The sequence below is a fragment of the Megascapheus bottae genome, chromosome 15 (genome assembly GCF_031878675.1).
Source record: "Megascapheus bottae isolate mThoBot1 chromosome 15, mThoBot2.hap1, whole genome shotgun sequence".
In the NCBI taxonomy this organism is placed as follows: domain Eukaryota; kingdom Metazoa; phylum Chordata; class Mammalia; order Rodentia; family Geomyidae; genus Megascapheus; species Megascapheus bottae.
In genome coordinates this window covers 36,945,381-36,971,115 of record NC_143523.1, presented here as the reverse complement: position 1 = coordinate 36,971,115, position 25,735 = coordinate 36,945,381, and the positions used below count along the sequence as shown (strand labels likewise).

At 38.7% G+C, this 25,735-nt stretch overlaps 1 protein-coding gene across 1 annotated transcript in view; it reads left to right on the top strand.

The window, feature by feature from the left end:
* Positions 1-25,735, top strand: part of Ank3 (ankyrin 3) — a 258,674-nt gene that overhangs the window by 133,012 nt on the left and 99,927 nt on the right. Inside the window, exons 14-23 of the mRNA XM_090346380.1 lie at positions 211-408; positions 2,145-2,243; positions 2,468-2,566; positions 7,873-8,070; positions 11,834-11,932; positions 15,997-16,095; positions 16,185-16,283; positions 17,036-17,131; positions 20,221-20,293; positions 20,461-20,526. Coding sequence (XP_090202506.1) covers positions 211-408; positions 2,145-2,243; positions 2,468-2,566; positions 7,873-8,070; positions 11,834-11,932; positions 15,997-16,095; positions 16,185-16,283; positions 17,036-17,131; positions 20,221-20,293; positions 20,461-20,526 — 1,126 coding nt within the window. The remainder of the gene's footprint in view (positions 1-210; positions 409-2,144; positions 2,244-2,467; positions 2,567-7,872; positions 8,071-11,833; positions 11,933-15,996; positions 16,096-16,184; positions 16,284-17,035; positions 17,132-20,220; positions 20,294-20,460; positions 20,527-25,735) is intronic.

The window sequence follows — 25,735 nt, the reverse complement described above, 5'->3', positions numbered from 1 at the left end:
TACAGCTAGACAGCTAAATAGCTACATAGACAATGTGAGAGAGAGATAGTTCAGCTCAGGAATCATAAGCATATTAATGCTTCAACCACTTAAATGTATTAGCACTGAATCAGAGTTGAATGTCCCTCTACTGTGTAGCGGCTAATGTTCTGGAATTTTCGTGACACTGTTGTTTTCTGAGCTCATCGGTATTTCTACTTTGCTATTTAGGATGACCAAACCCCACTGCACATTTCAGCCCGATTGGGGAAGGCAGATATAGTCCAACAGCTGTTGCAGCAAGGAGCTTCACCCAATGCAGCCACAACTTCGGGATACACCCCCCTCCACCTTTCAGCCCGAGAGGGGCATGAGGATGTGGCATCGTTCCTTTTGGATCATGGAGCGTCTTTATCTATAACAACAAAGGTATAAAAGCAAGTTTCAGAACCCTACCGTGCTCCCCCAAAATGCTTCTTCCATTAGAGCCTCCCTTACAGTCATAGGCACAGAAATTACATAAGAAACTGGGGATCCCCCAAGAGCTCTCCACATGGCCAGAGAAGTCTAGAAAACAAGGAAGGTTGCTGTTGGTGTTGGCTTCTTGATGCATCTTCTAGTGAAGCCTTATTGACACCTAGAATCCGATAGTTCTCATAAGTTATTGGATAGAGGAAGTGGCACTGAGGCTTAAAGTGGTAGAGCGCTAGCCTTAAGCTGAAGAGCTCAGGGACAGTACCCAGGGCCAGAATTCTCATGACTGACAAAAACAAAAACAAAAAATACAGGCGTGATGGCTCACGCCTATAATACTAGCTACTCAGGAGGCTGAGATCTGAGGATCATGTATCAAAGCCAACCTGGACACTAAAGACTAGGAGACTCTTATCTCCAGCTATCCACTAGAAAATGGGAATTGGCACTATGGTTCCAGAGATGAAGAGCTCAGGGACAATACCCAGGCCTAGAGTTCAAGCCCCACATACGACAGGAAAAAAAAAAAAAAAAGGTTACTGGGTAGAGTCAAATGGAAGTTTGAAGAAAACCAGCTACAATTTCCCTTGTTGAGTACAAACACACAAATATTGCCAAAGCTCTTTTTGTTAGGTGCTTTTATAAAGCTTTCAAATGAGGAATTCTGAGCTTGTGATTATTATTATCTCATATATAATTTGATTTTTATAACTCTTAGAGAATTCAGATTTTAAGACTTCATTTTTCTTGTGATAGTGCATAAATCTAGCAAATGTAATAATTAAGATGAAATGGCCTATGGAATGTCTTGAAAAGGTAATAATTAGTGCCACAGTCATTTCCTTCCTGTCAGTAAGAAGGGTGAATGGATAGTGCAGAAGATGATCACAAATACTTACAGTGGGAGGAGAAAATAACTGTCTCAACCTTCATCTCCCAGGATTCTTTGGGCTTTTCAGTAGAATCAAGATGTAAGATACTGGAGTTCATTTACCACATGAAACAGAACAGGGTTACTACTCAATTCAACTACAGCAGCAAAGGCAGAAGAACCTGACTCCTGAAAACTGGAACATGTGTAAAGTTATTATGTTTGTTGTGAGGACATAGGGAAAATGAAGAGAGACCATTCCATCTTGGAATATAACACTGCAAGATTTTCTTAAGCCTTCTGGCATGGAGGCAGACTCTGCAATCTAGTCTTTTTTTTTTTTTTTGCCAGTCCTGGGCTTTGAACTCACAGCCTGGGCACTGTCATTGGACACTTTCTGCTCAAGGCTAGTGCTCTACCACTTGAGCCACAGTGCTACTTCCAGCTTTTTTCCTGAATATGTGATACTGAGGAATCGAACCTAGAGTTTCATGCATGCTAGCTAAGCACTCTACCACCAGGCAATGTTCCCAATCCCTCTGCAACCTATTCTTAACATGATCTTATTACAAGTTTAGCTCCACAGTTTCATCCTTGCGAAATGCTTGCTTAGCTCCAGAATTAGTGGCATGGCGTAGCTCAGCCAGCACAATGATAGTCTCCTTATACCTGCTGGTAAAGCAACTCTGAAACTACTATGCATTAGTCTTGACCCTCCTGTGTATACTTAACAGATCCTTATCATTAGAATAATTTGTTGGTGATGGAAAAAAATACTTTTGTTCCTTATCTGTTCATTTTCTTTGTTTCCCATTTTCAGAAAGGATTTACTCCTCTTCACGTAGCAGCAAAGTATGGGAAGCTTGAAGTAGCCAATCTCTTGTTACAGAAAAGTGCATCTCCAGATGCTGCTGGGAAGGTAAGAGGTCATCAGGCACTTCTATGGTAACAAGACAGTCACTTTCTAATATACCCCAGCAGCCACTTAGAAGATCATGGTCAATAAGAAGTGAATGCTTGGTCTAAGTACTATGTGACTGGAATGTAAGCTATGCTCACTGTTGTCTAATCGTGTGTCCTCACGGTAGTGTTTCATATCAAGACACTTCTGACCCTGGTTGTTGTTTCTGCACGTGTTTCCAGAGCGGGCTAACTCCACTGCATGTAGCTGCACATTATGATAATCAGAAAGTGGCCCTTCTGCTTTTGGATCAAGGAGCCTCACCTCATGCTGCTGCAAAGGTACCTGTCATTCATGGCATAAGGAGATTGATGAGCAATGTCTGTCAGTCTCTGTATATCCATCTATGTTTACCTCATTGATGGCGCCTTCCTGGTTTAGCCACAACATAAAAATCAGATAAATAGGAGCACTTGAGAGGAATCTCTGCCTCTAGCTACTCAGTGATCCGATGTGGTAGATTCTCAATAGATATTTACTTGCCAATTGATTTCTTCTGAAAACAAAAATCTAGAACATCCTGGAGCTTGGGGAGGAAAAAGAATTGGAATATTCTTTAGCTAGATTGGAAACATAAGCACTGCCTGAGGGAGGAAGAAAAGTTTTGATCTGTCAAAGTTATAAAATATGTACTGCATTTTCCTGGCCATAAAACATTGCCTTCGAGTTATTTGTGTTTCAGAAATTAAGTTGGCAAGTTTTGAATATGTTTTTATTATTGCCAAGGGAATGTTTCTTCTAGCTGTTAGGTTATTTTTGACCAGTATGTGACTTCAGTTTGAGAGGAGAAAAAAAATGTAAATGGAGTATAGAATTTATAACTCTTTTATTGTTCTGATAGTCTAATTTTGGTGGCAAACTATAAAACAGGTTATTTGAGGATGGGTTAATAGAATTAATATGTTGCCTATTATTGAGCAGGTGGTTATGACCAGAGAACACAGGATATTACAAAATCATCATTTAAATGTGATTTGTATTGTTTTAATTCTTCTACTAAATCCTATTGGTTGAAAGGTCTTTTAGAGTGCCTCATGTTTGTTTTTTTGGGAGGGAGGGGGTAGCTTGTGTACTGTTGGTTAAATTTAATAGTTAGATCATGACAATAGGTCAGTAAACCCAGACTGTTATAGATTATTTGAGGTATTTTGAGAGGCATTTTCTTATTTTAAATAAGATATCTTTGAGAGGTATTTCCTCCCCTGAACCTTCTTTTTCTGCATTATGAATTTATTTCCTGCCCCCGTCCTCTCCAGAGCTATGTCTACTGAAGTGAAATTCAATTCCATATCCCAAATATGCTTTTCATATAAATGTGACTTTTTTCACCTAATTTCTGATCTTGTCCACTACGTTCTGACTGACTTCTAGGTGGAGTACCACCTCTGACATGTGTCTAGCCATCCCATCTTCTGGAGTAGTGGTCCTAGTTAGGAACTTTTCTTAAACTTTGATCCTGAGCAAACCATTTCTTTCAGTCAGGAATTTATTTGAGAAAAAGAAGGAAGAAGAATCCATAGTACAGTGCTTTCAAATGAAGAGGTTCTGTTTTTTCGTGTGTCATAGTCAGGATGTAGATACCACAGTTGTTGGTGTTGCTTTGGAATCAGGATCCCCTTTCCAGCAGGAGGCAGAAGGAAGTCAGCCCAGTAGGGCTTCCATCATGGCTCCTTACATTTCATTAGCCTCTTCTGTCTACAAGGTAAGCTGGGAAATGTAGTTTTTAGCTAGACATATTGCTTTCACTAACGAGAGAAAATGCATACGGGGTAGGCAGTCTGCCTCCATTACAACAGGGGAACTCGATCACTGCTGAATTCTGGCAGTGAGAGAACTGTGGGTCAGTTTGAACAAGACATGAATACCGTATGGAATGACAGCAGCAATCTGTCATTCTGTTAAGTTTTTCTCAACTCACATCTTTTCTCTCTCTCCCCCTTTTTTTTGAGTTCATAATATCTTCTTATGCTTTCTCCTTTTTTAAAGAACCGACAGCATATTTTTACTTACACATGGCCTAGAAACATGTTGCGGTTTTAGGTGACTGCGATGCCAAAAGTACAGATGAACTGGGTTTTTTTCCCCCCTTTTTTTATTTTTTGGTCATTGGGCTTGAACTCGGGCTATGCTCCACCAATTGAGTCACAGTGCCACTTCTGGCTTTCTGATGGTTAACTAGAGGTAAGGGTCTCATGAACTTTCATGCACAGATGGCTCCGAAGCACAATCCTCAGATCTCAACCTCCTAGGTAGCTAGGATTACAGGTGTGAGCCATACTTGGCTGTTGTCATACATTTTAACGGATCTGTTCCCTGTACTGGAAAGAAGGCTGGTAATGAGTAGGGCAGAAATGCAGGACACCAAGTAAGGAAGAGATAGTGAGCCTTAAATTTTTGTGCCTCATTTTGCTCTCCAACAAAATAAGCAGCAAATATACTGGTGCAGATTAGTGTGTCTGGGAATATAAGTGTGGTACAAATACTATATCTTGTGTTTGCTTTTCTTTTTGTAAAAGTATTTATCTGTAGCAAAGCAGGGGAAGGTAAAGTTCTACAATTGAATCTCTCATTTTATTTTTTCCAATTAATACATTTCTCTGTAGTATGGCAAGTGAAAAACTTGCCATTTTCTAGAAAACAGAAAGGACCACTTTAAAAAGAAAAAAACTTAGAGAGGTTCTTATAAATTATTCATTATTGCAGATATTTCAAGAATAAAATTTTCTCAAGTAATACCATGGCTATTTTCTCCTTCCTTATGATAAATCACTAAGCAATAATGTATCCTTTATTAGAGACAGACGTGCATTGCAGGAATGTATAGCTTCTCTTGATAAAGCTTCCTTAGAAACCAAGTAGGAATTGGGGGGCCGGGAGTTTGGCCTAGTGGTTGAGTGCTTGCCTAGCATGCACGAAGACCCGGGTTCGATTCCTCGGTACCACATACATAGAAAAAAGCCAGAAGTGGTGCTGAGGCTCAAGTGGTAGAGCTCTAGCCTTGAGAAAGTCCAAGGACAGTGCTCAGGCCCTGAGCTCAAGGCCCGGACTGACAAAAAAAAAAAAAAGAAAGTAGGAATTGGGGCTGGAATAAGAAGAAATAAGAAGAAATCAGGAAAACAGTTATGTTTAAGAGGATAGAGAAGTGAGCTGCCTTACCTCAGCTAGAGTTTGGGAAAAGTGATTAACTTGAAGGTTCTGTGGATAAAAAAAAAAAAAGCAGGAGAAAAGATGAAATGATAGGAGCTACACTCTGACTTTTCCTTACCCTGATCATACTAATTATTTTACAGTAGATGTTCATTTCTCCTGTTTCCTATTTTACTGTCACTTTGTGAATTTTCTTTCTTATGGTGGGGGGGGGTGACCTTGGTTTAACAGCTCATCCCTTCCTGTCACTCACATTAGGCTGGAGTCAGACCAGTGACCAGCCATGGGATCTGAAGAAATTGGTCTCTGAAGGGTGTGTCTGAGCATTTGGTGAGAGAACCAAATGCTTCACAGGGCAGTTGGGGTTTCCAGATGGCCATAGGTCAAAACTAAAAATAGGGGTATAAAGTCTTCTTTTACCCTGGTGCATTCAGTTTGGCTGAGACTGGGTTTCAAAAAAGTTGAAAGGTGAACATTTTTCTCCCCTTTCTATTTTCATTTTATGGAGTCAGGCTTGTGTCCTTATCAAATGTAACCTTATCAAAATGTAATCTTGCATTTCCCTTAAATGACTGTGTGCCAGGGCAAAGTCCCCCAAATTATTTTCTCAGGTCAGGGGATTCTAAAGGCTCTTGAGCCACAGCTAATTAACAATTTATGAAAGGAAGCTTGATTGTCTCTAGCTGAGCACCTAGGGGTCAGCCCAGAGAAGGAAGCAAATATGTTTTCAAAGCTTTTGTGCACTTGACTGAAAATCTAAAGATTCTTTTATTCATTGAATCAATGGGAGCCAGTTATTGTGCTCTAGCAGTTAAAGGCAAATACAGCACACTTGATGACCTTGACAAACTTACATTTAGTAAAAGGAGACAGATATTTAAACATTGGAATACCCTGAACTGTTCCCAGTACTTCGATGGGGTTGGGAGCTGAATGTTAGGGGTTAGGAAATAAAGAAGGGTAGAACACTTCAAAGAGATTGTGGCTCTTGAACTGAATTTTCACCTGCTAAATGAGAGCTTCCTGTACATATGTGAAAAAAAAGTATTTTCTGCACGGTAAGGCAAGAGAAACAGGAGTCTGTATTCTATTTGAACACCCAGTCTTGCTGAAGCATTCCCTTTAAAGACAGGCAAGTAGAAGATGATTATAGCATTTAGACAACTATGAACATAAAGAGTTCATTATGTGATGCTCTACGAGGTTAGCTGAGGCTGAAAACTTTATAAAGACCAGAAATTTCCTACATTTCTTGAAGTTAAGAAGGTCAAGGTTGAGGTATTCACATGATTCTCCTTGTCTCATTCCATGGCAGAAGGTGAGAGAACTCTGAAGAAGTGAGAGAACTCTGAAGAAGAGAGGGAAGGGAATGATGTCAAGCTTTTTATCAAAAAACCCACATTTCAATAAAATATTCTCAACAGCATAAATCCACTCAGATCAGAGCCTGAATATGAGCCACTTGCCTCTTAACAGGGTCCACTTTTTTTTTCCCCCCCATTCCTGGGCTTGAAAGCATGGCCTGAGCACTGTCCTTGGGCTTTTTCAAGGCTAGAACTCTACCACTAGAGCAGTAGCACCACTTCCAGCTTTTTTTTTTCTATGTATGTGGTGCCGAGGAATCAAACCCCAGTCTTTGTGCATGCTAGGCAAGCACTCCACCACTAGGCCAAACTCAGGGCTCCACATTTCACTTTTTAACACTTTCTCTGGAGAATGACTTTATAACACATGACTTTGGGGTACACATTTGAACTATAGCTGATGGTCAATTTTTTAATAGAATTTTGGCCAGGTGCCAGAGGCTTTTGGCTATAATTCTAGCTACTCAGGAGGCTGAGATCTGACAATTCAATAGAAAGCCAGCTGAGACAGACAACTCTAAGACTGTTATAATCAACTAACCAGTAGAACTAGCCAGTAGAGGAGCTAGCTGTTGCTCAAATGACAGAGCAACAACCTTAAGTGAAAAAACCAAGTGAGAATGCTCGGACCTTGAGTTTAAACCCCTTTTCTGGAATATATACATTTATGATAAAGACATAAAAATTTGAATAATTTTGGACATGTTCCATATTGCTTATTAGTTCACCCCCTCCTGTTCTCAATCTAAAATAAAGCAAGAAATTATTGAGCATCTACTGTGGTAACAACCTATAGAAGAAGAAAAAAAAAATCTGTGTTCCTTTTGGAAAATCAATAATATTCTGCTTCTCTTATAACAGTCCATGTTAAGTTACATTTTCCCTACTTTGAAATGCAGGAGACATAAAGGCACTCCACTGATGAGAGCTCTTCATTAGCCATGATTTTTAAATATTGAATCATGGCTTTCCAAGCCATCCAAAGCACTAGAACAGAGAAGTATGCTGCTCGTCAATGCACAGCACACGTTTTGATCTTGTAACTAGGCCTGTGACCAAGTGATTTATGTTGACAGAATGGGTACACGCCACTGCACATCGCTGCCAAAAAGAACCAGATGGACATCGCCACCACTCTGCTGGAATACGGGGCTGATGCCAATGCAGTTACTCGGCAAGGGATTGCTTCTGTCCACCTCGCAGCTCAGGAAGGCCATGTGGACATGGTGTCGCTGCTCCTTAGTAGAAATGCCAATGTGAACCTGAGCAACAAGGTAACCTTTGTCTCGCTGCACAAAACAAACTGCAAAACAAACCTCTGCCCTTCAGAAAGCTCCCCCTCCCACCCCGCCCGCCACCCCCGTTCAAATCTGGATTCAATAATATTTGCAAAAGTGAAACATTGCACAGAGATGTTCACTGAAGTGTTCTTTATTGAGGCAAAAACTTGGACATAGATGATGGCTCATGCCAGTAATCCTACCTTCTCGTGAGGCTGAGATCTGAGGATTGTGGTTTGAAGCTAGCTTGGGCACACTCTACATCCAATTAACAAAAAGACAGGAGTGGAAGTTTGGCTCAAGTGATAAGTGTACCACACACACACACTCTCTTCTCTCTCTATATATACAATACCTTCCCCCGACAGGACAGATGTTTCTAAATCTTAAATAATCCACTTTCTTTGGCATAGCCTGCATTTTAAAATCACAGAGGGTTTTAATCTTAAATTGACTTCTTAGTCATTTGAGCAAATTAGATTTTTCTCTCTCTACCACAGAGCTATTCTTTACTAGCTGAAGATTATGATTTTTAATTATATTTTTCTTATCTTTAGTTGTACAAAAGTGGTTGACATTCAGCCAATCCTTTGTTAGTACAATGTATCTAAACCAATGTCACCCCTTTCATCAGATAATATTTCCTTTACAGAAATGTCTCTCCAGTCCTCTGAATATAGCCTTCCAACCCTCCCATTTTACTCTAGGGTTTTTTTTCCTTTCTTATTGAAAGTACTTTTTTTTAAGATTTTATTAACACTGATTTTTACATCATATTTCAAATGTTATATTTACCAAACAAATATTCAGGAAGGGAATGTCTATATGTAATCACTGGCAAGTAGACTTTAGAACATAATTAAAATTAAGCTGAGGATTTGTATGTCATAAATACATATCAATCTATATAATATAACATGTCTATAGAGTATATATCCCATGTGAAAGTACTTTTAAAGATTTAACTTTTGTGAAAATGTATACTGGAAAAAAATCCCTTTACTGATGATTTTAATAAAAAGATCATGTGTACCATGTGAATGTATTTGACCAGACTCAGTTTTGCCAGTGGAGTTCTTAGGTTCCCACATAGATTTTACAAATACTTATATTTCTATACTCTTGAAAGAATATTAAACAGAGCTATTGATCTAAGTTGATAACACTGATTTTTTAAATGCCATCTAAAATGAGGAATAGTCCAAACTCCATAAAAGAATAACATAACTGGGGGCCGGGAGTTTGGCCTAGTGGTTAAAGTGCTTGCCTAGCGCATGAAGACCCGGGTTCGATTCCTCGGTACCCCACATACATAGCAAAAAAAGCCAGAAGTGGTGCTGAGGCTCAAGTGGTAGAGCTCTAGCCTTGAGAAAGTCCAAGGACAGTGCTCAAGCCCTGAGCTCAAGCCCAGGACTGGCAAAAAAAAAAAAAAGAATAACATAACTTTATTACACAGAGCTATTATTATCTTCACACTAGTTTTAAATATATATGTGTGTATGTGTGTATGTATATATATATATATGTATATGTGTATATGTGAGTATGTGTATAGGTAGCATAATGCTACATGCTTAATTCCCCCTACTCAGGTACTGGAGACAGAAATAGAGTTCAAGACCAGTTCTGACTAAGTTAGCATTAGACTGAATCTGAAAAACTAAAGCTTAAAGAACTGCTGAAGCATGACACAAATAGTATATCACCAGCCTAGGAAGTAAAAGGTTCTGAGTTCAGTTGTGTGTGTGTGTAATTAAAGCCATTAATACAAACGCAAACTTTTATTTAATTCCTCCTTAATTGTTTAATTTTTCCTGTATCACAAAGAAAAGATATGAATTTTTTTCTGATTTGATCAACACTGGATTAAAGGTTAGCTGCAGGACATTGGTTGAATACAGATTAAAGATAAAATTCTTGGCTGGGAGTTTGGCCTAGTGGTTAAAGTGCCTGCCTAGCATGCACGAAGACCCGGGTTCGATTCCTTGGTACCACATACATAGAAAAAAGCCGGAAGTGGTGCTGTGGCTCAAGTGGTAGAGCTCTAACCTTGAGAAAGTCCAAGGATAGTGCTCAGGCCCTGAGCTCAAGCCCAGGACTGGCAAAAAAAAAAAAAAAAAAAAAAAAAGATAAAATTCTTGTCACAACTAGCTTGGAGTAGTTAAAGGAAGACAGATAAGAAAACATGGTTATGCAGAATTATGTTGCCTCTTAAAGGGGTGAGCATATAATAGTAATGTGGCCTTCCCTTTAGTGGGACATGGAGAAAGAGAAGGTTGTGAAGGCAGAAGTGAATCTGTGCTGGGAGAAGAGAGTAAGGACTCAATGGGAAAAGCCTAGACAGGGGCAGGAAAGTAGTGAGAATGTTGAGAGTGTGTTCTCTTAAAACCATTCACTAAGGATTCCTCAGAGCTTTGGAAGTCAAAACCTCACAGTGACCCTGCTGCTTCTACAGAAGGTTATAGCTAAAAACATTACTACCTCTAAGGCCGAATATGGAACATAGCTCTGTGATGATGTCAGTGTTTGGGTGAGGCCAGTTCTCTTGGATTTCAAGTAAAAGCATTGGTACTTTTCTCTGTTTCCTTTTGGTTCAACTGAGGGATCCATCTCCCCAATTCTATAAACGTTATTAAAAAGTCACGAGCACTTGACTCTTTCAGGTCCTGTTATTTCTCAGATGGACTAGTGGCTCCCAAATAAGTTACTTTTCCTCTGATGGGTAAAATAGATATGGGGGAGGGCCAGGGAGTGGGCTTCTGAGACTCGCGTTGAATACCAACTTTTATACTAATCATGTGTGTGAGAAAATAATCCAACAACACTTTCATCTGCCCACTTTCTCTTAACTAGTTCTAATGGAAAAAACTGCTTCACAGTTATGGAAATTTTTTAAATCAGAGTTCAGACTTAATGAATTTTTCTTCACCAACAGAGCAGCCTTGTAATCTGAAGTTTCTCCAAACACCCAGTCTTATCAAACCTATAAACTGTTTAAACATCCCAGAAATTCTTATGATCTAGCATTTGCATTATATTGCACAGTTGCTCTTTCCTTACCCAAAAACAACACACAGAAAATATTTATCAGGCCCTGAATATTCTTAAAGATAGGATCATCATATGCCAATATTTACTTTGTAATCAAATGTCATTTTTTTGCCAGTCCTGGGCTTGAGCTCAGGGCCTGAGCACTGTCCTTGGATTTTCTCAAGGCTAGAACTCTACCACTTGAGCTTCAGCACCACTTTTGGCATTTTTCTATGTATGTGGAACCAAGGAATCGAACCCAGGTCTTTGTGCATGCTAGGCAAGCACTCTACCACAAGGCCAAACTCCTGGCCCCCATATATCCTTTCAATAATTTTTATAAAGCTTGTGACATTGGCAATGTATTAAAACTCTAGTATAATTTTGTTTGGAGAGAGGCACTGGTGTCTGTCGCATCTAGAGATTGCTTAAATATTACTGTAGGGAAAACAACACAAAACAAATATGGATGGATGCAGAAAACAGAAAAATCTTGACAACTGCAGAGTATGGGATGGGTATATAAATCTGATTACATTCCCTTCACTTTTGTGCTTGCTTAAACATCTTGGTGAAACCTCTCAACCACAGATGTCATGGGACTATTATAGTATGACATAGGAAATGATACTTTAACAGAGAATTTTCAGACTATCCTAGAATTGGAGTCATTTCTCAAATTACTTTGCTTCCTGTGAGATGACTGTGCCCTTGGGATCTTTTGTAGAATGGCCTCACCCCTCTCCACCTGGCTGCTCAAGAAGACAGAGTGAATGTGGCTGAAGTCCTCGTAAACCAAGGAGCACACCTGGACGCCCAGACAAAGGTACTTCAGCTCCTCCCCACTTCCCATGAGAAGGAGCATGTCCATATGAAGTGCATGTAGTGTCTCCAGGTGAAAGAAAGCACATGCACCCTATTGTGTAGGAGGAACATCCCTTGGTCACACCTTTTATCCAGAGTTCTTCAAATGTAGGTTTGTACAAAGAACCAAAGCCCTTGATTTTTCATGATAGGTACTCCTTTTTATTTATGGCCTGTGTTTCAATATTCCACACACACACACCCCTCCTCTGTCTAATGAGTTTTGCCACAGATCTTGCTTTTGAGAATAGAGTGTAAACCCTTAAACTTTCCTCATGTTTTGTGTCTGAGTGTGTGTATATATATGTATAGTATATATAATATATATTATCATATTTATGTATATACACACACATATATATATTATATATAGCTTGTTCAGCATGATTTTTGAAAAAGACTAAGTGAAACAAAAGTTTAATAAATACTTCTTTTGGTCTTTATGTGCTTTCTCGTGATGGCACAAACCCTCCCACTTCTACCCAGGACATAATATCTCTTTCACAAAGGAAGTGGGAAAAAAATCTGAGTAAACTCATATTCAAAAGCAGATAAGAAAATGAATTTTTTGTCATCAGAAACATGCCTTTGTGTTCTTCTGTAAACATTTTCTTTAGATGCTTAATTGTGTTAACTCTTCTGATCCATTTACTCTAAAAGAAATAGCTCTTCTTATTATTTACCATAGCAAAGATATGGAACCAACCCAGATGTCCCTCAGTTGTTAAGTGGATCAACAAGATGTGGTATTTATACATAATGGAATTCTATGCTGCTGTCAGAAAGAATGACATCACCCCATTTGTAAGGGAATGGAAAGACTTATAAAAAATCATATTAAGTGAAGTAAGTCAGACTCAAAGGAACATAGGCTCAATGGTTTCCCTCATTTGTCATAATCAATAGAAACCTTGGGCTCTCCTAGCAGAGATATACAATAGACAAAAACCTAGATACATAAGGCCATATAGTATGATGCTAAATGAAAGGACCTCCAGGATGTAGAAACCAAAGCCATATAATGGGTGATTGTTGTCCTTAATGTACTGTTATCTCTCATCTCTTTTGCTTTCCCTTAGTTATCTCATATTGTTACAGTATTTCACCTTGTTATCTGATATATTGTATATATGCTTGATTGGTTATTTAAAATTGGATAGGGAAGGGGGGAAACAACATGAGCAGTGGGGGGGCAGGAAAAGGGGACCATGACATGAAAAAGGGTATCAATGTATGTGAAGTAATTCACCTTCTATCTGGTGAATATAATGTAACCCTTCTATTAATTACAATAAAAATATATGAAAAAAAGAAAAAAATAGCTCTTTTTAATATGTCACATTTGACACAAAAAGAATACTTATCAAATGTTATATGTAAATAAAAACAGTGTGACATGCAGTGACTCATACCTGTAATGCTAGCTACTTAGGAGTCTGAGATCTGAGGATCATGGGTCAAACCCAGATCAAACAGGAAAATCCATGAGACTCTTATCTCCAGATAGTTACCAAAAATCTGAAAGAAGAGCTATGACTCAAGTGATAGAGAGCTATCACTTGATAAAAAATATCTTAGGGATAGCCCCCAGACCCTGAGTTCAAGCCTTAATACTGGCACACAAAAAATAAACATTTTTATATCTAATGTGTGTATGTTCTAAGTTTAAGAATGAAGATATTAATAATTCAAAATTATCAAGAAGAATTAACCAGGTAAAAAGAATTGCAGACACCCAAGTCAGATTGAATTAGATTATTCTCTTTATGTTGCTCAGATATTTTCATCAGGAAGAGTTCCCTACTTTACAGATTTACAGATTTGTGGTAAATGTGTCCACTCATGATTATATCATGACCCTCTCAACATACACACAAAAATTGAAATATTTTATTAGGTTACCTCTCCTTTTTCTTTATTTGATTTTTACCTGAGCATACATTAGTTGTACAAGAGAACTCCACTGTAATACTCTTCCCAAACCTTCTCTTCCCATCTCCCCAAGACATTTCCAACAGGTTTTATTCATTGTTTTATTTTCATATGTGCAAAGAAGCCATAAGTATCCAATTCATTTTTCTTTTATAGGTATAAAATTCTAGAAGCAACTATGTCAGCGTTGTTGGTGATTTCCTGCCCCGACACATCAAAGGCATGCACCTAAAATCAGTCAGAAAGCCTGGAAAGGTTTTAGGCCAGCAGGGGAGTGGAGGAGAGATTCCTGCTCCTCTTTGGCAGGCTGTGTGTATATGTCAGATGTCTGCCAGGGGTTCCTCTAAACCAAACCCAACTGAAGTCACAGTCTTACATCTTTAGTAGAATATTTTGAAGTATTTCTTTTCCTGACTTATACAAACTGTATCTGTCTCTTGCACATCTTTTTCTTTCCTTCTTTATTTTCTTTCTCCACAGAGAACACAGATAACCAAAAAAAGTAAAGTCATGAATGCCCAATAGAGTAGAGCAGATGTGGGTTATCTGTGAGTTGGTTGTACTTATTACCTAACATGGAGAGAGTCTGGGGGAAGTACATCCTAAAAGATTTCAGCTCTCACTGGTTAAGAAGAAAGATATCTATAAGCAGTCTGTAGACACCTACATGCAGGATATAAATCATGTGTTTCATGGATTATCTTATTTTATTTTTGTTGGTCATGTGGCTTAAATTTGGGACCTAAGTGCTCTCCCGAGCTCTATTTGCTCAAGGCTAGCACTCTACCACTTTGAGCCACAGTGTCACTCCCAGTATTCGGGTGGCTAATCAGAGATGAGTCTCACAGACTTTCCTGCCAAGGCTGCCTTCCAACTGCAGTCCTCAAATCTCAGCCTCGTGGGTAGCTAGGACTATAGTGTGAGCCATCAATGTCTGGCTATCTTGTATAAATAATAATGATGAAGTTATCAAGGCCTCTTTGCTCTTGGGAGCAGAATCCCATGACATGCCTTGGCAGCTTTCCTCACTGCTTTCCTTTTACACACTCGCACATTTGCCGTTGAACTTTATTAAATGAATGTGGATGAATTGTACTGTTCGCCACCAGGTTAAATGGTCAGTGTTACTTGGCTGAGATGAAGCAAGGCTTTATTTTTTATTTGACAGTACTATGGTTTAAACGCAAGACCTCCTACTTGCTTGACTAGTACTCTACCACTTGAGAGGTGCCTCAAGCCCTACATTTTGCTGATCCTTATAGAGTTGGAATCTAGCTGACTTTTCTTCCTGGACTAGCCTCAAACTGACCCTTGCCAGCAGCCACAAAATCAGTCCATCAAGGCTGATTAGCACCCCATGCTTCTTTCCTGTTTTGAACAGCTCTTTTTTAGTATTCCAGTATTAGGGCTGAAACCCAGGACTTTGTGTTCTCATTTAATATTTTTGCTCAAGGCTGACACTTTACATTGTAAGGCTCACTGTCACTTTCAGATAAGCATCTTCTTTTTTTTTGAGGGTGAGGGGAGGCCTGGGATAGTTTTGAACCTTGATCCTCGTATCTCAGCATCTTAAGTAGCTAGGAGGACAGACGTGAGCCACAGATACCCCATTCATCTTGAACAGATCTTGAACTCATCTTGTGTGAATAAAATGAGCTGATAGACAGCGCTTGGAAAGTTAAATAACATTTTTTATGTGCAAATTCAAGACTAGGAAGGCAGGGGACTGTTGTTATTTATACCTAAGATCAACTCTGAGAAATATCAAGGTTACAAAAAAAAAAAAAAAAAAAAAACCACAAAGCAAAAAAAAAAACTATTGAGATTGGATAGGGAAGGGGGAAAACAAGATCAGGGGTGGGGGTAGGGGGCGAAGGAAATTGGGACCAAGACATGTGAAAGGGTATCAATGTATGTGAATTAATGCACCTTCTATCTGGCAAATATCATGTAACCCTTCTACTAATTACAATAAAAAATATATGAAGAAAAAACAATTTTTCTAGCTTAAGGTTAAATAATAACTTCTAGTTAGGATAGCTGTTACTAAAACTGTACTTATGATGTTTCTTGTTCTATAAAATATAATTACAGATGGGATATACACCACTCCATGTGGGCTGTCACTATGGAAACATCAAGATAGTTAATTTCCTGCTCCAGCATTCTGCAAAAGTTAATGCCAAAACAAAGGTATGCAACGTGCTCTTTTCTTTCCACCAAAATCGTTGATTTTTGTATCCATGGAAGCAGGAGTCATTTCTTCCATCTTCTCTCCACAGAATGGGTACACACCCTTGCACCAAGCAGCTCAGCAGGGCCACACGCATATAATCAATGTCTTGCTTCAGAACAATGCCTCCCCCAACGAACTCACTGTGGTAAGCTGTGGGCCAGCTTCCGTGGAAGAGGGAAGAAGAGCTAGAGGAGCTTGGACACTGGTGTCTTCCCATATTTTTCATCATATTCCATTGTTGCTTTCTCAAGTTTCATTCCTATGCTGAACAGAGCCTTCTGTCTAACCCAAAAATGATAACATTTTTTGTGAGCTGCTCAGCTAGAAATGTGAGGAATGTATTGCACTTTAAAAATATTCATTGTAAGGCCTCCTAGCAGGATGCATTTATGTAAAGGGGAAAAATGTCTATGTTTTAATGATGTTTAATTTGCATTTATCAAAGCCTCTTGTACTTCCTATGTGACTCCCCAGACACTGCTGTTAGAGTAGAAAGAGATTGGCTCTGTCACTTGGGACCTATCATGAAAGCAAACAGCCATGGCATAAGGCATATGGTAGACCAAAGCTTCTCAGATCATGGTAGCCCAGAAGCCAAGAGAAACCAAGGGGCAAAATCCCATAAATCTTTCAAGGGTACATTGCTGATGACCTCCTCCCTCCAACTAAACCTCACCTCTTAAAGTTTCCACCACAGCAATACCAACAGTGGAACAAAGCTTTAGCGCATGAATGTGGACCAGGAGGGGCATTTAGAATTTCATCCCTGTAATAATGACTGTAATGCAATAGTGTTGTTTTGTAAGACAATTGGCTGGTCTGACGAGACACTCTGTTTTATATGGAAAATGTGTGGCCTGAGATTTGTAAGTTCCTTGCCTGTATTTTCATTGCCAGAATGGGAATACTGCGCTCGCCATTGCCAGACGCCTTGGCTACATCTCCGTGGTGGACACTCTGAAAGTGGTGACAGAAGAGACTATTACCACAACTGTGAGTAACAGACCCAGAACCTTGTGACCTTCAAAGCCAGTTCTTACACCGCCATCTTCCAAGGCCATTCCAAGATGCCCCTGTTTTCCCCATATCCAGACCAAGAGCCATGAGTCTACAGTGCCACTCACTGTTGGCATTCCAAATAATAAAAACCTTCATGCATTAGTGGAATGAAACTTTGAAACACTAAAAATATCTTTCCATCTTTCTCAGTGATCTGCATCTTGACGTAGTTTTTGGTTTTACAGAAAGTCATGAACATCACATGTATGGCAAACAGAATTGTGTGTGCGCGCATGTGAGCATGTGTGCCATCTGGAAAGGTCCAGTTTTTTCTTCTAAGAAAGAAAATAAGGCCTCCACAGAGTGAAGTACTCATATTAATATAAAAAGATTCCATTGAAGCTGGGCAGAAGGGTACAACTCTGTAATCATAGCTACTTTGGAGATAAGAGATTGGGAGGTCAGTGTTTGAGGCCAGCCCAGGCAATGGTGAAGTCGGTAAAATTCCATCTGAATCAGTGTCCAGGAGCAATGGTGCATGTCTGTTATCCCAGCTACCAGAATATGTACCTGTGATAGGGAAACAAACATAGGAGGGTTACAGCCTCAGTCATTCAGGGAATAAGAGACTTTACCTCAATGAGACTCTACCTCAAAAAATAACCAATACCTTGAATGGTTGGGTACCTACCTGGTAAGCACAAGGCCCCGTGTTGAGTGCAATCTCCAGTGCTAGATTTAAATATCTCTTTCCTTACACCATTAGATTTGGTAGTGGTGGTGGTAGTGGTCATGGGGCTTAAATTCTGGGCCGGACACTGTCCCTGAACTCTTCAGCTTAAGGCTAATGCTACTCTATGGCTTGAGCCATAGTGACACTTCCAGTTTTCTAGTGGTTAATTGGAGATAGGAGTCTCACAGACTTTCTTGCTGGGCTGGCTTTGAACTATGATCCTCAGATCTCAGCCTCTAGAGTAGTTAGGATTACAGGCGTGAGCCACTAGCTCCCAGCACACCATTAGATTTTCATATACTCATAATTAAAAGATGACTTGTTTTTAAAATGAAAGTCTATAATTTTCTAAGAAATGCTATCAATGGTATCTTTTGGATATGTATGACCTGTATAGATAAAGTCACCAGGGAACTATAGAGGATCAGTTACCAGAGAGTCATTAAGGCATTTTATCTGGAATATGCTATTCTTAAAACCTAGAGTTTAAAATTTATTGCTTGAATGTATTACCTCTAAAATATTTAGTATTTTCATATTGTCTTAAGAATTAAAAGTACACAAGAAGAGAATACAATGTAAATTAAAAGACTTGACATGAGAAAGATGCACTTCTTCCTGTTGATTTGCCTTATCATGCAAAAGATCTTTCCTGGAATGAGATGGTAGATTCATGAGGACATGAAAACTTAGTAGTTGAGTAGACGAGGAGATAACGTAAAACAAAACAAAACAAAACAAAATACTATTATGTTCAAGTAGTTGTACAAAGGAGTTTAAATTCAACATGGCAATGGGATGTTTATCCCAGTGTGAAGACACTATTGGGACAAAAGTAATAAAGCATCCAGAAAGCCTCTGCTTGAATGGCAGAGATGGTGTCAGATCCTAGAGTCACTTGTGCTTGGCCATTCAAATTAATCAGAGCCGGGAGGTCATAGAATAGTTTGTAAGCATGCCTTACTAATGACCGTGCCTTTCATAACTGGGCAAGAACTTGTTAATCTTCTGTGATAGTGGGTAGTTTAAAGTCCTAATTTAGCGAATTTTTTATTTGACACCAGCCACAAATTCAGGAAAGTTTGTGGATCTGGGGCTTGTGTCTCTATTAATCTGTTTAGATCTGACAACTGAAGCATTGTTAAGGTAGCAGAGATTTAGTTCCCCAGACAATCAAGAAAATGCCTTTGCAAATGGGTGCTAAGTAAGCTACACTATTGTAGCCAAAGATGGTTTGTGCAGTTGTTAAATGTTAAATATGATCTCTAGTTTGGAGCAAATTATTGTTCCTGATATCTAATCCTTGCAACCTCTTGATAAAACAGGCTAGGCTTCTTAAGGTCCCTGGTCAAGCACAGAGACAACGCCCCTGACTCAGCTTGAAGAAGTCACAGAAGCTGAATCTCCGCCCATCAATCCCCTTTAGATGAAGGGACAGAGTCATTTTTGGAAAGTGAGACAGGATAAATTAGAGGTATTGGAAAGAGTAGAAATTGCACTTGTGTGTTCTTTTAAAATAAACACAGGGGATATGTTGGGAGCCAGAGTGGAATCAAACTGTACCTTGATTTGCATCAGACAATTGCTTTATTGTCTTATTGTTTTCTGGCCTTATTCTGTTTAATGACCTGAGATTTACCATATGAATGTAACACCTGGAAGTTCCCTGGTTTCAAGAAGGGATATAAGCCTGGAGTTGAAAATAAACGGGGCTGCAGTCTTTACCTGGGCTGCAGACCTCCCGGACCCCTAAAAAAAAAAAAATTCAACATGGCAGTTGGAATACAATGCATAGGAATCAGTGGTATCTCTTTCATCATTCTCTACCCAGCCCCTCAATTTCTTCTCTTCCTTTGAAAACCCTTATTAGGAACCTAAACTTTTTATGCTATCATGCTGTGCTGTTAGAATTCTTTCACCCAGGGCTCCTTGTTATTGTTGAAGACAGAAGGTCCCATAAGAAATCAGTTGATTAAGAAATAAATGAATAGTCTTCTTAAAAGATGGAGTGTAAGCTAGACATGGTGGCTCATGCCTGTAATCCTAGCTACTCAGGAGGCTGAGATCTGAGGATCAAGGTTCAAAGAAGCTAGCCAGCCCAAAAGGACCTGAGACTTTTATCTCCAATTAACCTCTAGAAAAGGGGAAGTAGGGCTTGGCTCAAGAGTAAGGTGGTAGCTTTGAGCTGTAGAACTCAGAGACAACACCCAGGCCCAGGCATAGGGTAATAGCCTTGAGCTGAAGAGCACAGAGGTAGTGCCCAGGCCCAGAGTTCAAGCTCCATGACCACCTCCCCCCCAGAAAAAAAAGAGTTTACTCACACATTGAAGTGATGCTTTTTTGTTTCCAGACCGTCACAGAGAAGCACAAACTGAATGTTCCAGAAACAATGAATGAAGTTCTAGACATGTCTGATGATGAAGGTATGGAATGTCCTTTGAGTGTGTAATACTTGTGAGTGAGTGTATGTTTGTTGGTTCCTGAAGAAAGTTCATTGTACAGAATGTTTTGAGAGACATTAAAATGTCTTGCTGAGGTATCAGCAGTGAATATTTTTCACACACTTACGGTGTTCACTTAAATCGTACAGCAGTTCGTAAAGCCAACGTTCCTGAAATTCTCAGTGATGGCGAGTATATCTCAGATGTTGAAGAAGGTACTTGTAAATTTTACTATAATGAAACTTAACTCTCAGCTTTCATTTCTTACCTTTGAAATGCTTCCTTAAGTTACTAACCTTCCCCATTATCTTGAGATGATTAATTTATGTATCACTTAAAGCATCTATAGTTCTACTGAATGTCATCAAATCATATTCTGAGCCTATTTTCCAACTTAAAATCAAGTGTCACTAATTATCTGGGTTACTCTCTTTTAATTTGTTTCTATTATACAAAAAGCTGTTTTTTACATTTGAAATCTCAAAACAGAAAACTGATTAAGGTTGATAGTGTTATTAAAATTAAGGCAGCCTTAATTTTAAGGCATCCTTCCAGGTAAAGGACTAAAAGACTGTTCTAAGATTTAGTCTTTTAAGCTTTCTTTTTTTTTAATAAAAAACAATTTTTGTTCTTGAACTAATACTGAAAACTCATCCTAGACAAAACTCTTTCCAAAATATAATTTTTAAATAATGACTTAGAAAAAAATTATATTTGAAGAATGATTGGACCATATTTTATATCTTTGAGGAAACTTTTCTGTTTTATTGAAGAATAATATTTTTGGTAGCTCAAGTGGTAGGACACTTACCTAATCTAATATATTCAGTACGTAGCACTGCAAAAATAGAACTTAAAAAATAGTACTTTTGAACAGGTCATAATCTATAGCTTAATTTAGTAAACAGCATGTTCAAAACTCCATTGGAAAAAACTGTCTTTTTCCTAAGTGAATAAATATGGTAAGGATGGCAAATTTTGGAGTTTTGTTGAAATAATGGGATGTTTACTATGGTAGAATCTATAAGCTTCTTTCGTGACTCATTTGACACTTAGAAAACACATTCTACCATATTGCCTTCTGCCTTTACGAGCAATTTTAGTAATTTTTTTCCTTGGGCCTGTCAATATTGCCATCTTTCCAGTCAATATTGCCATCTTTCTGTGCCCCTTTTAATGATGGATTCCTTTTTGGATTCACACAAATTTCATTGGGAACCTAAACAGTAGAAATACCTACCTGCTCTACAGTCCTTTTTAACTGTTTAAATATGCCATGACTGATTAGAGTCATGTCTGGGGAACGCACACTAGCAAAGTTAATGCCCCGTGGTCACCAGAGAGGACTTGCCTCATTGTTTTTAAAAGGTTTTGACACAATTTAAAACTAACCTACCTTGCTTCCTTCCGTCCGTCCTTCCTTCCTTCCCTCCTTCCTTCCCTCCTTCCTTCCTTCCTTCCTTCCTTCCTTCCTTCCTTCCTTCCTTCCTTCCTACCTTCCTACCGCCTTCTTCCTTCCTCTCTTTCATCAGCCATATGTTTACTTCTCTTTTATCTCCAAATAAATAATGACTTGATCCTCTTTGGAACTGCCAGAATTACGTCTTGTTGTCATATTATATTTTAGTCCTTCTCATGCAACAGGTCAGAGTAATTTCTTGTGTGCAGAGGGCAAAAGAAATATATCTTGCATGGATATGTTTTCTTTAATCCAGGCATACCAGTGCTAGCCTGTCATCCCAGCAACTTGGGAGGCAGAGGCAAGAGATTATAAGGATGGCACAGGCAAAGCTTGTGAGCCCCTATCCCAAAATGAAAGCAAAAAGGATGGGAGTACCAGGCTTAGATTCAATCCCAGAACATTAAAAAGAAATGCTTTCCAAGCGGGCAGCATAGCCTAATGCTTATCTTGTATGCACAAAGCCCTGAGTTCAATTCCTCTGTACTATATACACAGAAAAAGCCAGAAGTGGTGCTATGACTCAAGTGGTAGAGCACTAGCTTTGAGCACAGAGAGACTCAGGAACAGTACCCAGGCCTTAACATCAAGCCCCAGGACTGGCAAAAAAAAAAGAAAAAAAAAGTTTTCAAATGAAATTACTGGGAAATATAATATGACAATCACAGACCTAAACATTTATTGAAAATACTCAAACGATGAGAGGCCGAGTTTGAATGGACTCTGTAGACAGACTGAGGTAAATAAAACCAGATAGCAAGTTGGCAAGCAACCAGATAACTAAATGAGAATTGAATCCCTAAATTTGAATATAATTGATATTTCTGTCATTTGCTTTCATATGTAATGCAATTTGCAACTTCAAAATTAACAGCCAAATTTTACTTTGTCTCTGGCTTTTTGAGTGTGACCCAGAACTTTTGGAGTCTGATTTTTTTTTCTTTTCTTTGTGTTTCTTTTGATTTCATTCAAGATCTTTCTAGCTGAACATTCATCCTGTGCTAGAATTTATTTGCTTTGAAGTTTCTGTGCCCAAATACTTCTATTGGTGGGAAATTCTTGATCCCACAAAACTACCTCATAAACTTTGGACAGCTCTATTTAAAAATCTCTTATTGAACTTCCTATAGCTTCTCATTGTTGATTTAGGCTCTGACATACTTGGTGTGGCTGATGAGAAAATCTTTTCAAATGACAAAGGACAAAATCTACCTTTCCTATATAATAATCCTTCAGATATTTGAATTTTTTTCCTATTTCTTCTTAATATTTTTTTTACTTCCTCCTACTATTTTGCTACTTCTGCATAACTTTTCTATGCATGTTTCAGTTTGTTTATATCCATCCTGAATTCAGATGGCCAGAAGGGTATACAATATTGAAGGTGAATATGATGGTCTATTTGAGATTATGATAGACATTTAACTGGATACATATTAAACATTACTGTCAGCTAAGGTCCCTAAATTTTCTTTGTATGAACTCTGCCAACCCATATTTGACCAATCATATTTGATGACTTATATTGCTCTGTAATACATAAATGACTACCTCTTTTTTTCTATAACCCTAAATGCACAAGTCCATTATCTTGACGTTTTAATCCTTAAAGAACCCTTGCAAATTTAATGAGTTTTGACATCATTTGATCCATTTGTATAGTGGTCTTGCTAGAGCTTTGTCACTTCACTTGGCGTTAGGGCTACCCATTTGAGTAGATGCTCATACATCTGGCAAATGTTCAGTTCCATAAAACCAGAGGCATGATGGGAAAAAATCTACAAGAATGAGTTGCTACTAGGAGACATTAATATGCAATATATACTTCCATTGTATCCTAAAGGAAAAAAAGAATGATTTTGTAATAGGGAAAATAAAAATTTTAATCATAAAGTATAACAAAGTAAATATTTAGAAATTAATATCTACTCATTTTTCTCTCTCCCTTTTCCATTTTTTCCTTCTTCTCTTCTTTTGGTCTATTCTGAGAAATTAGTATAGGTGAAATGATTAATTGGATTAATTCCTAAAAGACAAAAACAAAAACAAGACTTTAAGGAACAAGGTGCCAGTGGCTCACACCTTTAATCATAGTCATTCAAAATGCTGAGATCTGAGGATCATGGTTTGAAACCAGCCTAAGCAGGAAAGTGTATAAGATTCCTTATGCCCAATAAACAGCCAAAACAGTCGCAAGTGATGCTGTGGCTCAAGTATTGGAGTGCTAGCCTTGAGTAAAAGAGGCTCAGGGGAGGTACCTAGGCCCTGAGTTCAAGACCCAAGATTGGGAAAAAAATCTTAAAGAAAACAAGTGTAGAAAATATTATTATTTAATGACCTAGGGAACAATGGTATGGAGATAGAGAAAAATAAAGGTTGAAGAAGCAGGGCACTGGTGGCTCATGCCTGTAATCCTATCTACTCAGGAGGCAGAGGTCTGGGGATTGAGGTTCAAAGCCATCCCAGGCAGGAAACTCCAAGAGACTCTTCTTTCCAAATAGCCACCAGAAAACCAGAAGTGGCACCATGGCTCAATGTACTAGAGGGCTAACCTTGAGGAAAAGGGATTAGGGACAGCTCCCAGGCCCACAAATGACAAAAATTAAAAATGTTGAAAAAGCCACAGAGGTTCTAGGAAAGGATTCAAAGCAGCTTTACATAGAGCAAGGGAAATCACATGCCACAGAGTACATTAAACAGAGATGGGGAAGAGGAGAGGAGATGAACAGCAGAGCTGCAGAGGGCCCTGCCTCCACATTTTACCATCTCTATCCAGAAAATACCTACATGCATAACACCACATGCAAAATTAATATCTTGATCCTAGTGCCAATTACAACTTTGCATTTTGTACTGCTGTTTTTAATTAAAATGAAGAGTATAGGAGAGTGAAGTAGGTAAAACAAGAGAGGGGGGCAAGGCTGTATACACACAGGAGGAATTAGAGAAGATAAAAGGATGGGAGGGAAGAAGGAAGGAGAGAGGAGTATAAGAGAAAGAATATTGAGATCAAGGTCCAAGTGATCTGCTAGTTTGAGTTCCCCAACCGGGAAAATTTCACCATGACTTGGGTTCAACTTTGATCCTAAATTATAAATTCCTAGAATGTCTTTTGTAAATGGAAAAGTGAGATAAAGAAATATTAGAGCTGGGTGAGGTGACATATGCCTGTAATCCCAGAGCTGAGGAGTATAAAGCAGGAGGGTCAAAAGTTCAAATGTAGCTTGGGCATAAAGACTAAAATAAAATCTGTTGTTTTTTTTTTGTCACTATCCCTACCCCACCCCCACAGATTGTAAACTGTTATATTAATGTGCAGAATAGGGGGTTGTAGTATAATGGCATATTCCATACAGATGGAATACAGTGAAGAACACGATAAAGCTTTGCAACATAAAAACTAAAGAGGAAGCTCTATGAAACTGAACCATACTGAAAAGGTTTATGAGCCCACAGCTGAGTAAAACCATAGCTTGCTGGGAAGAATGATCCAATTTTCAAGCACTTAGAATTTGATGGAAGTTGTGAAATCTCTTTTAGGATCAAATATAGACCCTAAATATTCAAAGAAACAAATAATAGGCTAAGTGTATATGTGAAAGAAGTAAATATCAACTAGATATAAGTTTGAAATAGGATAATAAAGTGTAGCAGATTGAGTGTTGTAGCTGGGGGAGAAAGAACTTCACAGCTAAGCCTGTATCCAGCCTCTAGATTTCAAAGATCTGAACGAGCAAGGTGAGGCCACACTAGCCCATTCCTGCAGTTTACTGATGACGTTTACCTGTGTCCCCACCCCTGTCCAGAGTGCCAATAAATGAGTACTTTGGATATCACAAATGAGGTTCCGGCCATTTATTGAGTTCTCTAAGCAAACCATGAAGCTCTTAAACATCAACGTGCTGTCATTTCACCCTCCCAGTGAGTCATTCTCATTTTATAGATATGGAAAATGGTTTCAGCAA